Source organism: Verticillium dahliae, genomic scaffold (genome assembly GCF_000150675.1).
Source record: "Verticillium dahliae VdLs.17 supercont1.5 genomic scaffold, whole genome shotgun sequence".
Taxonomy (NCBI): domain Eukaryota; kingdom Fungi; phylum Ascomycota; class Sordariomycetes; order Glomerellales; family Plectosphaerellaceae; genus Verticillium; species Verticillium dahliae.
In genome coordinates this window covers 416,733-428,441 of record NW_009276938.1, presented here as the reverse complement: position 1 = coordinate 428,441, position 11,709 = coordinate 416,733, and the positions used below count along the sequence as shown (strand labels likewise).

Sequence of the window (11,709 nt, the reverse complement as noted above, 5' to 3'; positions counted from 1 at the left end):
GGGCCAGGGGCGGCGCCGGACGGGACGAGGAGGTTGCGCTGCCCGAGGCGTGCGGTGGCTGCTGCTGCTGCTGCTCCTCCGGGGTGGGATCTGGCGTGGCCGGGGCGGCGGCGCCGAGGCGGGCGCAGCGCGGACACGAGTCCGGGCGCCAGTCGTCGGGCGGCGGCGGGGGCGGCGGGTGCCGGCGGTAGGTCCAGGTGCCGTGCCAGAAGTTTGTGTGGGCGGCGAGAAAGGTCGAGGTCGGGTGCGGCAGCGGCGTCGGGGGGTCGGTGCAGGTGCAGGTTGCGGCGAGGAGGTTCGTCGTGCGCCACGTGTTGATGCGCTCGAGCGTTGCTGCCGCCAGGGGCGTGTAGAGGGGGGGCTGCCTTTTCGGCGTGGGCGTCGAGGGCTCCATTGTTGTCTGTGAGGAGGATGTGTCGTCCATGGCGGCTTGTCGATGTATTGTGTATATGGGCGAGAGAGAGAGGGAGGGAGGGGGAGGGGGGAACAGATTGAATGGCGACGGAATGCGTGACAAGGAGGAGGACAGGAAGAGCGAGAGAGATGAGGTCGAGCTGAGCAAAGCGACGGCGACAGCGGCGTAGCGCGTGGTGTCTGGGTGAGGTTGAGGAAGTCAGAGCCCACTCCCAAAGTCTAAAAGCAAGTCGGTCGCCAGCACCAGACAGCGCGAGGCCCTCTTTTGGGTTTGATCCCTTCCTCACACGCGAGAGGGAGCTAGCATGATATGCGCCCTGGACGCCCGCCCGAGAAAGAAACGACGCTGTCAGAGCTCGCGGGCGACTCAGCTCTCGTGCCCGAAAAAGAACAAGTGCGTGTCGCCTGTGCTGCTTTGGAATGATGAGACTGATAGCGCCATCTAACCCAGCTGTTTGGAGGAATGGCAAAAACTAAAGTTTCGGAAGAGCCTAAGTGCAGCACCTAAAAGGCGAGCGAGACCTTTCATCAGACGCGGCCGCGTCGCACTTGGTTGGACTGCCCAAGTTGCTGGCGTCTCCGAGTCATGAGAACTGAAAACCGAAATCGTCGAGGCACGCAAAAACCAGTATAGCATTTGCATCCATCACTTCATAAAGTCTTTGACCCGCTTGACCGTTGCAAGAACCCCCCGCCCAATGCTACACTAGACCACCAGGTTGTTCGTGGTAACAGAGTCTACCCTTCTCCAAAAATAAATATCGCCACCCCGTCTTTTGGTCACGTCGTCTGCTCGTTCCGACTGTCCAGCTATCTACCGTCTGTGGCTGCTAGGCGTCAACGTCTCCCAGCTCCCCGAATCGCGTGGTTCGTCATCACCCAGAGCATCCAGCAAGTCAACCGGCGTCTTCTTCTGTATCTTCGTCGGCACTTGTGGTTTAGGCTTGGGCCGGTTCTCGCCTGCTCGCATCCCCGGCAAGGCCATCGCCCCGGCCATCGGCTGCTTCCTCAGCACGCCGCCAGCAGGCGACGTCGGCCCGCCGTGGCCGTTCTGCGCGACAGGCCCCGTCGCTGCCCGCATAGGAAGCTTCGGCTTCTCATCGCTCACAATACCATGCCCATTCTTCGTGGATGACGGACTAGCCGTCGGCGACGTTGAGCTCAGGTGTAACGGCTTTCTCGCCACGGGTGGTGCTGCCTTTCCACGTGACTGCTGCGAAAGCTGAGAGAGCTCCGAAAGAGCCGATGACGGTCGCGGCGGTGGCGGAGGCACAGCCTGCGTTTTGTGTAAAGCCGCCATGGAGGCCGACTGGTTCGAGCTGCCCGTAGGGCCAGCTGTCTGGCGCCTCGGAGGCGGAGGGGGAGGTGGTGTCTCGGCTCTCTGCATCGATTTTGAGCTACCGTCGACCCACGTACTGGTTCGTGGCGGCGGAGCTGGGAGAGTGGAAGGGTCAAATGGCGGCGGAAGTGCCCTGCGCGCCGCGGGCGCCGTTGATGTCAAGAGGTCGGCCGGAGTGTTCACATGCTCGTAGGGCGATGTTGACAGGTTCGTCGAGAAGGACGAAACGCGCGATCGTGATACCGTTACCCAGTCGGGTTCCGTCGTCACGCCGAACGGGTTCGCCGGCCTGTTGGGGTTCAAAACCATGCTCTGCCCGTCTGCACCTGGAGGTGGCGGCTTAACGCCTGCCCTCGCCGGTTGCTTGTTGTCGAGCCACCACTTTCGCCGGTCGGAGCTGGCAGGTGGTAGTCCGGGTTCGACAGCGTCGTATCCAATAAGGTCTTCGTCGTCCTCGTCCTCGTCCTCGTCCTCGGTATCGAGACTGGTCGAAGGGTCCCCAACTTCCTGCTTCCGACGCAAGTATAACTCTTGGCTAATCTGCTCGCGGTGAGACTCATCGACAATGTTGACAGTGCATTGGAACGTTGCATAGACTGGTCGATGGTCTGAAAACCTCAGCGGTGCTGAGTTGTAGCACAGCTGGCGCAGGTTCTGCCCCTTTCGGAGAATACGGTCCGTCCAGGCCGGAATTCTTGCCTTTTCCCTACGCACAGTGAGCGAATGCTTCATACCCCGGTTTCATGTGGCCACTTACGAAGTATCGTAGTCGTCCGTCCCGAGATCGAACTTGTAGGTGGGCAGAAACGTGATGCGCGCCTCCGAATAGAACGGAAAGGATAGACCAGCTACCATTTGCAGGTTCAGCTGGAAAGCGTGAGTAAACTGTGTCAATAAACTCTGGGCGGTGCAGACATACCTGGTCGTTCTCGTACAGCGTAGCCAGGTCCTTCTTCTTGACGAGAGACCGGGCGGCTTCAGGACCAAGACCGATGCGGTAATTGAAATCACCAAGCCATATGACCGTGTCTGTGTGGATGTCAACAACACGCTGCGTGCAGTGGCATACTGCGTTGCTCACCGTGATCATCAATGCCGCGGTTGCGCTGGAACCTCAGACCGTCATGGATAGTCGCGTAATCGCGGTTGCGTTCGTCATAATTGGAAAACCCGGCTGCTAGATGAGCCGTGACGAAGCAAATGGGGGTGCTGGCGTAGTCGAACCGAATGGCGACCGCGCCCTTGTTGCCGGCCATGCCAGACATTCCCGTCTTCTTCACACTACCTTCGACATTTTTAATGCTGCTAAGCGAGGATGCCTTGACGAAAATGCACAACGCGGCACCGACGAGCTGTCCGCTTCGGAGCAGGACGTAACGCTCGCCACCGGCCTTTTCAAAGTGGCTGTTGAGTGTCCGTTTCACCGCCTTCTCCCACAGTCGTTTCCGAGTGGGATCGCTGTTCATGATCTGCTGAGGGCTCAAATCGACAATTTCTTGGAAGCCAACGGCTACAATCTCGGGCTGAATTGGGCCCAGTTCTTTGGGGCATAGCCAAGACGACAGATCGTGGTCGATGCCTTGGGTCCGCCCATTGAGATTGAAAGTGCCAACCCACCTGCCTTGTGTGTCAGTGTCAGAAACTGGGCATGGCGCGTCGAACTCACATGTTGATATCCTGTGTCGAGGAGAACTCTGCGCTCCTCTTGCTCATCTCGGCTGCGACAAAGTCACTGATCGGATCGTAAATGTGCATTGGCGTCTGGCCCACGAGCCGGCCGAGCAGACGATCGATGGTCGTTTGCTTTGCGGCGTCAGTAAAGTTATTGTGGTAAAGCCTCTGCATCGATTTGCGCATATCAGCGACGGCGCCTGCCAGGGACATTTTGCCAGTGCGAGTATACGACGACTTGAGGGCACCGGTGCCCGCATAAATCTTTGACAAGGCATCGCCATTGTCTGCCCATAGGGTTGAATGCCTCATCCAGAAATCGGACGTTGCGTACTCTCCCCTTTGGCCCAGGAACGATTCCATGGCCATGGAGGAGATTAGCGTCTGGATCAGGTTGGTTCTGTCGAGGCAGTCTAGACAGTTGGTGCGGAAAACGCCTTCTTGCTGGAGCAACACGACCATGCGAGGGGCTCCGTTGATCGTTGTCAAGCTGCGATTGTCATCGGCCACATCATCGGTTTCCTCGGCGAGATAATAGGCAAAGCCCTCGGTCGAGTTCTCAATATGTCTTCTGATGTTCCTCGCCGACTCGTAGCCAGCAGCACCTCTCGTCTCCGCATGGAAGTCGTAGTGCGTCTCCCTCAACAAGGCGTGATCTTGAGACTGGTTCTGGCCGACCTGGCTCAACGGGGAATGGCGCACAGCGTTGTGGTAGAGCTTGCTGAGCTGGGCTTCCCCGGGTTTCTCCTCGCTGAGCAGGTTGACTACGTGAACGGCACCGTAAGCATGCTCGAGATCCTGGAAATGTTTGTTAAAGGCAGGTTGCGTGCCCTCTGGCGACCTGGTAATGCTGATGTTCTGCTTTCCTGGTAGAAGATCGGCCGCCTGCTCCCAAAACAGCGGCACGGACCCTCGGACCTGGCTGAACGAGAAAAGAGTCCCTCTAGGGCTCCAGTAGGTCGTTTCCGTTTCTACAAAATTGGCTACGTTGCCGTCATCGTCGATGCCGCGGGAGTTGAACCTCGTGCCAGCCCTTCGACACGAGAGTCGCGATATGACTGTCAAATACGAAGGGAGGCCTGTACTCGTTGTTTTCAGAGGAGCACTGATCTGCGGGATGGCGATGGTACGGCAGAAGCCCCTGATGGCGGACGTGAGGATCCTCGATGCGTCGAGAGCCTCTCTCTCGTGGGGAATGAGACGTGATCTGAATTGGACTAGGGGGCTAATCATGAAGGAGTTCCATAGGAACGAGTCGTCAAAATTGTCAATGTCGAAGGCGGCCGAGTTCACGGACCGATCTTGCAGCCTGTTGGTGACATCAAAGTCGGTGCTGTAGTAGAAAGAGCCATTGCTCAGTAGTTTCCTGAGGTCATGGCAAGGGTGTTCGACCGTGATCTCTCGGCGACTCAGGTTCTGACCGTAGCCGGCTGGTCCGTACACGGATGAGGCATCGGACAGGTCGGGGTCCAGATTGTCAATGGACACGACATCGTCCCAGCGGTCGCTGTTGAGGCAGAAGAAGGCAACGCTGGAGATTTTCTCGACCGTCTCGCCAGGCCGGATGGTCGCAACCCGTGTGGCGTGCGTGACGACAGACAGGAAGACATCTCCATCAACCGAAATCAAGCCCAGTGTCCCAAATATCGGCCGCGGTATCAAACTGCGATAGTCGGAAAGTGTGTTCTTCGACAGCGGCGCGAACTCGGCCATGCATTTGGACACGGGGGTCTCTGTGCCTGAAGTTCGGGCTCGGTGAGGTTGCACCTGAGGAAGATGGTGGCTGCTGCCATTGCCTTGGCTGGTAAGGTCCTGGCTGGATGTATGACTGAAGATGAGGGCGTGGGAGTTGGATACGATAGCGACGGATCGATGCGGGTAGTCGCGTATGTAGAGCTGACTCGACTTCTCCGGCGAAGGGACTTCCACTCCCCACGAGCCTCCGCCTCCGTGTTCCATCCTGAAAAGACCAGCTGTCGCGAGATTGGTGATAGGGTTAGAGTGACGAGGCGGACATGTCGGAGCAGGAATTGATCAAGAGGGGCAGTTGTCGTCGCGCGGGTTGGCGGGTTTCCGACCAGCGGCTTCGGTTCGTGGTACGATTCGATGAAAGTCGCAGTGGTCGGTTGAGGGTAAAGAGCTCCAGGGTCGTGCATTCAAAAGCATAAGTCTATTGTCGCCAAGCTGACGAGGAAAGAGGACGTTGGCATGAATCTGGTTCGGACAAGACTACGGAGGCAGGCCTGGACGCTGACTACCAGGGAGCTTCCAGCTGTAGGTACCTCAAGGTATGACGTTGGGGGCCCGTGGTTCGCTGGGCTGCCCATCAGTGGGGGGGGGGGGCTGCACCACGATGACCTGTCAGGCTAGTAGTGGGTGCCTCAGACAACTGGCACAACATGCGCACCTGGGGAATACATCTCCAAGATGGACTGATAGGTGATCTGAGTGTGATACTGGAACCAGTGTTGCCTGTACTTTCACTTGGACAAATCAGTTTTCGCAGCAGATGTGTAGCACCTCAGCCACTTTGCCAGCTGTCAAAAACTGACATGTCTGCAGCCTCGAAACCTTCAATTGGCTGGTACGAGAACCTTCAGCGTGGTAACGGTGAAAGCCTCACAAAGTCAAGTAGCGATATAAGGAGCACGATAGGCAACGTCGGCGAGGCACTCGTCATCGGAACCCGTCCGACGCAAGTGCACGCGTCTACGAGCTTGCGGGGATTTTTCCTCTATCCTAAAAGCCGGACACGACTGCATCGTTCCACATCCGCTTTGACCAAGCACCTGCAACAGTTGGGAAGAGATGTTCGTTGTGTTGAAAAATGAGAGTGTAAAGAACAATCTAATAGTTTGGGGGTTTGGAAGAAGGCCCACGCGGGGGCAGAAGAAAATGTGGCTTCAGATTTCGAATTGAGATCATGCTACCCATTGGGTAGCGTTCATCCTCTTCCTATCATGTTGATTTAATGGATATCATCACAAGCCTGGTATGGAGGAAGAAGACACACCACGAGATTTTTTTTCGACGTCGAGGTTATCTCCAGTCTGCTGACATAACAGTGTTCTGGCCCCATTCCATGGGAACCAATAAGACCGTCGCGTCATGGTCTCACTGAAGTACCTAGGTACCTTAAGGTACCTAAGCTTGCCTTGCTCCTTGCTTGCCTTGCTTTCTAAGGTGTAGGTCGCTGAGTTAATACGAGGCCTGGCCTGGCCGCCCCACTCAAAAGTTTGACCCCCTTGTCAATCTCAGTGGCCGTTCTGCCAGCAGAAGCTCCGACTTCCGACGCGCGCGCTGCAACCAACTAAGGATTATCCCCAGCCTTCTGCGCGCGCCTTCCCTGACGGCATTCAACCTTCAGCCTTTTCAATCCATCGCTCCATCGCCGACCCAGCTTGCTCTACTCTGCGGAATAGCTACCTCGATCCAGAAACACGACCGCGACATTGATCGATAGTGCGACAGCCTGTGATCGCCTGGGAGCGCCCTTATCATGGCCGATTACGACCACTATGGTAGCTCTGAGGAGCATGCCGAAATCAAGAAGCTGGAGGCTGAGGTCGTAAGTCGCCACCACACACACACTTCATCCTCACCCTCCAAAGCCTGTTCTCTGACCTGACCTTGCGTGTACAGGAAGCCGATCCGGACAACTTCGAGACTTGGGAAAAACTCATTCGCGCGTGCGAAGGGCTGGAAGGAGGCCTCAACCGCAACTCGAGCCCACAAGCCCTGGCTGCTCTTCGCAACGCCTTTGATGGCTTCCTGCTAAAGTTCCCGCTCCTCTTCGGCTACTGGAAGAAATATGCCGACCTCGAATTCAACATTGCCGGCCCTGAATCCGCAGAGCTTGTGAGTTGACAAGCCTCTGTCCATCCCCCACCATCCATGCGGAATGCCGCGGCTGACGGGACATTGCAGGTATACGAGCGCGGATGCGCCAGCATCACCAATTCTGTCGACTTGTGGACGGACTACTGCTCCTTCAAAATGGAGACGACCCATGTCCCGCAACTCGTCAGGGAGTAAGTACTGTGTGCACATGTGGTGGTTTTCCTTCCCCTTTACCCCCCCCTCATCCCTTAATACCGTCAACACGACAGCACGCCGCACGGCCGCTCGAACCCCTCCTCATGAACTTGCAAGCCTGGAGTGTCATGATTGGCCCCATCATTGCCAGCCGGTGAGAAATGCCAACAGACGCCCCCCATGCTGGGATGCCATCTTACACCATGTACCAGGCTCTGTTGATTTCCACATGAATCTGTGGCTGAACTGATATGACCACTCATTCACTTCACGTCGCGTTACTGTCTGTGCGCCCTGGCGCACCATGGCCGCTCGAGTTGGAATCATTGCATTTTTGTCACCGATAACCCGCTCCTGTACATGCTTCCTTCCCTTCCCCGTTGCCCTGCAGTTCCCTCCCCAGCGCCCTGATCGATCGCTGACCAACACTCTCAGGCTCTTTGAGCGCGGTGCTACCCACGTGGGCCTGGACTTCCTGGCCCATCCCTTCTGGGACAAGTACATCGAGTATGAGGAGCGCCAGGAGGCAGAGGACCGCGTCCTCGCCATTCTGCGCCGTATCGTCACCCTGCCGCTTCACCAGTACTCAAGATACTACGAGAAGTTCCGTCAGCTCTCACACAACCGTCCCGTCTCTGAACTGGTCGACGATGACGTACTCGCTGCGTATCGCGCTGAAGTTGAGGCACCGTACGCCGGCACGCAAAGGCCCGAGCTCGAGACTGAACGTGACATCCGCGGCAAGATCGATGCCAGGTACTATGAACTGTTCACACAGACGCAGAACGAGGTCAGCCGTCGCTGGACCTACGAGTCGGAAATCAAGCGCCCTTACTTCCACATTGACGAGCTCGACTATCAGCAGCTTGCCAACTGGAACAAGTACCTTGATTTCGAAGAAGCAGAGGGCGACCATACTCGCACAATCTTCCTGTACGAGCGATGCCTGGTGACGTGCGCTCTGTATGACGAATTCTGGTTCCGCTACGCCAGGTGGATGTCTGCGAAGCCCGACAAGGAGGAAGAGGTCCGCATCATCTACCAACGCGCCACTACGATGCACGTCCCCATCAGCCGGCCCGGCATCAGGCTGCAGTTTGCCTACTTTGAGGAGAGCTGCGGACGCATTGACGTGGCTCGCGACATTCATGCCTCGATCCTCATCAAGCTGCCGGATTGTATCGAGGCCATCACCTCCTGGGCGCACCTGCAGCGCCGGCACAGTGGTCTCGACGCAGCGATCGAGGTGTTCAAGAACCAGATCGACTCACCGCACGTCGACATCTTCACAAAGGCAGCCATGGTCACAGAATGGGCGTTCTTGCTGTGGAAGGTCAAGGGAACCGACGAGGAGGCTCGCAACGTCTTCCTGAAGAACGTGGACTGGTACGCCGACAGCCGCATCTTCTGGGACAAGTGGCTCGAGTTTGAGCTGCAGCAGCCGACCAGCGCGGACACGGAGGCTCTGCACGGCGAGAGGGTGAAGCAGATATTCGACTCGCTGCGCAGCAAGAGCAGGCTTTCCAAGGCGTCGAAGAAGCAGCTGTCCCAGATCTACCTGGAGTATCTGCTGCAACGGGGCGGTAAGGACGCTATGAAGCAGTTCCTTCTTGTCGACCGCGAGGTCTTTGGGTAAGTTTATACTTGTCCACACAACCCCGGAGGCCACATGCTGACAGTCGTGATAGTCCCTCATCCATCTCCAAGCTCTCCCCACCGAACGCCAAGGAGAATGGCGCGGGAAGTGCGGATCTGGACGCAGCCACGAACGCGAAGGCGGAGGCTCGATTCTTCAACTACTACCAACTACACGGGGAGCTGGACGTCGAGAGGCAGGGCAATGTGTCTTTCAACTGAGGGGGCTGGGAATCAGCGGCGGGCGGAGCAAGTTTGCTCCCACGCCTGGCGACCGACGGCGTCGGTCTTACGTTTAATGCTTTTCCTGTATCGGGTGTACTATAGCGGACGCTTGGTCCCAGCCGCCTCACGATGGTTCGTGTTCAGAGAGGTAATAACAGGCAAAATGAGATAAGCAATGAATGAACTCTTATGAGGAAGTGATCATCGTGGTGAAACCTGTACTGGCTCGAGTGTCCTGTGGCGTCGAGAGTTCTGCAAGTTCTCAAGTGCCGCATGAGCCTCTTCTTCGGTTCATTGCGCTCGTTGCCCTTCGCCTCGTGCCACAGGCACATTACGCGATGAAGCTTGCGTGCGCTGTAGAGCAACACCATCAACTGAACGCCGGCCCTCGCGTCAGATCTTGTCAAAGCGTCGTCGTCGGCAGAGTGAGGACTCTTCCGCCCGCCGGCACCGCATACAACTGCCAGGATCAAGGCAGAATAACATATGAAGCCGGATCTATGTAGCGAGAGGACCGCCCACAGCCTTCATATCACAAAGAAAGCTTGCTCGAAGGTCTCCGCAGATGCCTCTCTTCACTTCTTTTGGCGCCCATCGTTGGGGTAGTCGAGGTCTTGATCTGGCCCTGATGCTGTACCATGCGCTTCTCCTGTTCAGGAGTGTCTTTGAGCGTGGATCTTGAACTGTTGGGCAATGTCTGCATCTCGGGAAAAAGGGTGCATGGCCGATCAAGCGTACGAAGAGACTCACAAGCTTGCTATTAATGTTCATCGTACCGAGCTCATCAATCATGGACCATGAACGGTCTCAACATGGATGATCGAGGATCGAGGTTGCGTATAGATGCACGGGGGATGCAATGATCGCCACCGGCCTGAAGAGCTTTGGTGTACATCTGAACAGGCACTAGCTCAGTACATCATTGAGGGTAGGTACGTCTGTGAAAGATAGGTAACGTATAGGCATCCAGATTCAGCTCGCTCTTCTTTAATTATCAATATATATTTTCTGCCACTCGGCTATCAATCATTCAAAGTACTGAGGCCGAATTCGGGCACTCAATGGATAAGACTCGCAGACTGTGGACTGTGGCTCATAGGCGTCTCATCAGCGCCGTATGCCCAGGGGCAAACGCAGGCTCACGAGGCCTCGCCTGTGTCCAGATTACGATTCTCGACGGCGATAGCCTGAAGGACCGCAAGGGCATCTGCTTCTCGCCCTTCAGGAACAAACAAATGGTCGTGAAAGTATCCGCTGACGGGATTGACTCCCATGCCTGTGGCGGCCAGTCGGGCTGTGATGACGGCGAGGAATCCGACGGCTTCCAAGCTCGAATGCACGTTGAGCGTGATCATTCTCGACGGAAAAGCATAGTCGAAAGCGCGCGCTTTGGCGTCCTCCAGTTTCATGATGACCGTGCTGCCTTCTGCCTCGCGGAAGATCATCTGGACCTCGGAGAGAGGGGGGGGCGTCGCCGACTGTGGGAGCGTAACGAAGACATAGGTCGATGGGTGGAGGACCGTCGTGAGGGTAGCAAGGAGCTTTTGTAGCGACTTTTCGCCGACGGTGACAGCCATCTTCTCGGTGCTTAAGGTGACGAGGTGTCGGAATGGACTTCCGGAACGTGGTGCAATCTGACGTTTGCCGCAAAGCGGCGTAAGTAAATGGAACCCGCAAGGTAAAATGACACCATGGGTTCCGCATCCAAACCTCAGATCATGCTGTGGGGAATGCGGGGACAGATCTGGAAAGCGAGGCCCTACGAATCCCCAGTCGAAACCTGCTTCTCTTTGCTCAATGACTTGGGTTATCCCGAACTATTCTCTGCTGGTCCGACCAGCCTTCTCGGGATTTGATCGTCTCAAGCATTGGTCAGCACAATTGCACCATCTGCCCTGCACATGGCTTCATCCAACACCACTGCACATCAAGTCGTAGTGGCTGATGGTGGACTCTGGGGCATCCATAGAAAGCTTCCGTCCGCCCTACGTTATCTCGCACGTGTGTAGGTAGCATCGCATATGGTTCTCCACGTTACTATCGCGTGGCTGTCGGGTGATGATACATCACATTACGAGTGGCATGCTTGTCATGCGGAGACCGCGAAGAGTTTCTCCGAGTCGTTCGTGACGCTTATCACTGACTGGTTTTCTGAGAGCTTGGCTCGTCGGATCCTAGCAGGTACGAGAGTTTACGCCGAAGTTCGGCATTCATCAAGGCTGCGGCGGGACACAGCAGAAAGCCATCTCCTCCCTAGCCGGCATGACACTGTCATCTAGTGCTGCGTTCGATTCATACAAGGATTGCTCAGAACTCCTTGCCATTTTGGATTCGGCCTAGAACAACATTGGGACTAACATGCAAGGCAAAAGACACACTCCGCATTGTCG

The 11,709-nt window shown here is 56.5% G+C and overlaps 4 protein-coding genes across 4 annotated transcripts in view; 1 reads left to right on the top strand and 3 right to left on the bottom strand.

The window, feature by feature from the left end:
- VDAG_03125 (uncharacterized protein) overlaps window positions 1–394 on the bottom strand; it is a gene marked incomplete at both ends in the record, with an annotated part of 968 nt that extends 574 nt beyond the window's left edge. Inside the window, one exon of the mRNA XM_009656990.1 lies at window positions 27–394. Coding sequence (XP_009655285.1) covers window positions 27–394 — 368 coding nt within the window. The remainder of the gene's footprint in view (window positions 1–26) is intronic.
- Window positions 395–1,228: 834 nt separating this feature from the next.
- Window positions 1,229–5,383, bottom strand: VDAG_03124 (synaptojanin-2; the record flags this gene model as incomplete). The annotated part of the gene is made up of 5 exons (XM_009656989.1): window positions 1,229–2,459; window positions 2,511–2,620; window positions 2,673–2,782; window positions 2,823–3,370; window positions 3,420–5,383. The coding sequence occupies 5 exons, from the start codon at window positions 5,381–5,383 to the stop codon at window positions 1,229–1,231; spliced, it is 3,963 nt and encodes a 1,320-aa protein (XP_009655284.1).
- A 1,540-nt stretch (window positions 5,384–6,923) lies between these two features.
- Window positions 6,924–9,316, top strand: VDAG_03123 (pre-mRNA-processing factor 39; the record flags this gene model as incomplete). The annotated part of the gene is made up of 5 exons (XM_009656988.1): window positions 6,924–6,992; window positions 7,067–7,282; window positions 7,534–7,613; window positions 7,895–9,091; window positions 9,148–9,316. The coding sequence occupies 5 exons, from the start codon at window positions 6,924–6,926 to the stop codon at window positions 9,314–9,316; spliced, it is 1,731 nt and encodes a 576-aa protein (XP_009655283.1).
- A 1,142-nt stretch (window positions 9,317–10,458) lies between these two features.
- On the bottom strand, window positions 10,459–10,896 carry VDAG_03122 (uncharacterized protein; the record flags this gene model as incomplete). Its single annotated transcript, XM_009656987.1, has 1 exon — window positions 10,459–10,896. The coding sequence occupies one exon, from the start codon at window positions 10,894–10,896 to the stop codon at window positions 10,459–10,461; it is 438 nt and encodes a 145-aa protein (XP_009655282.1).
- Between the last annotated feature and the right edge of the window lie 813 nt (window positions 10,897–11,709).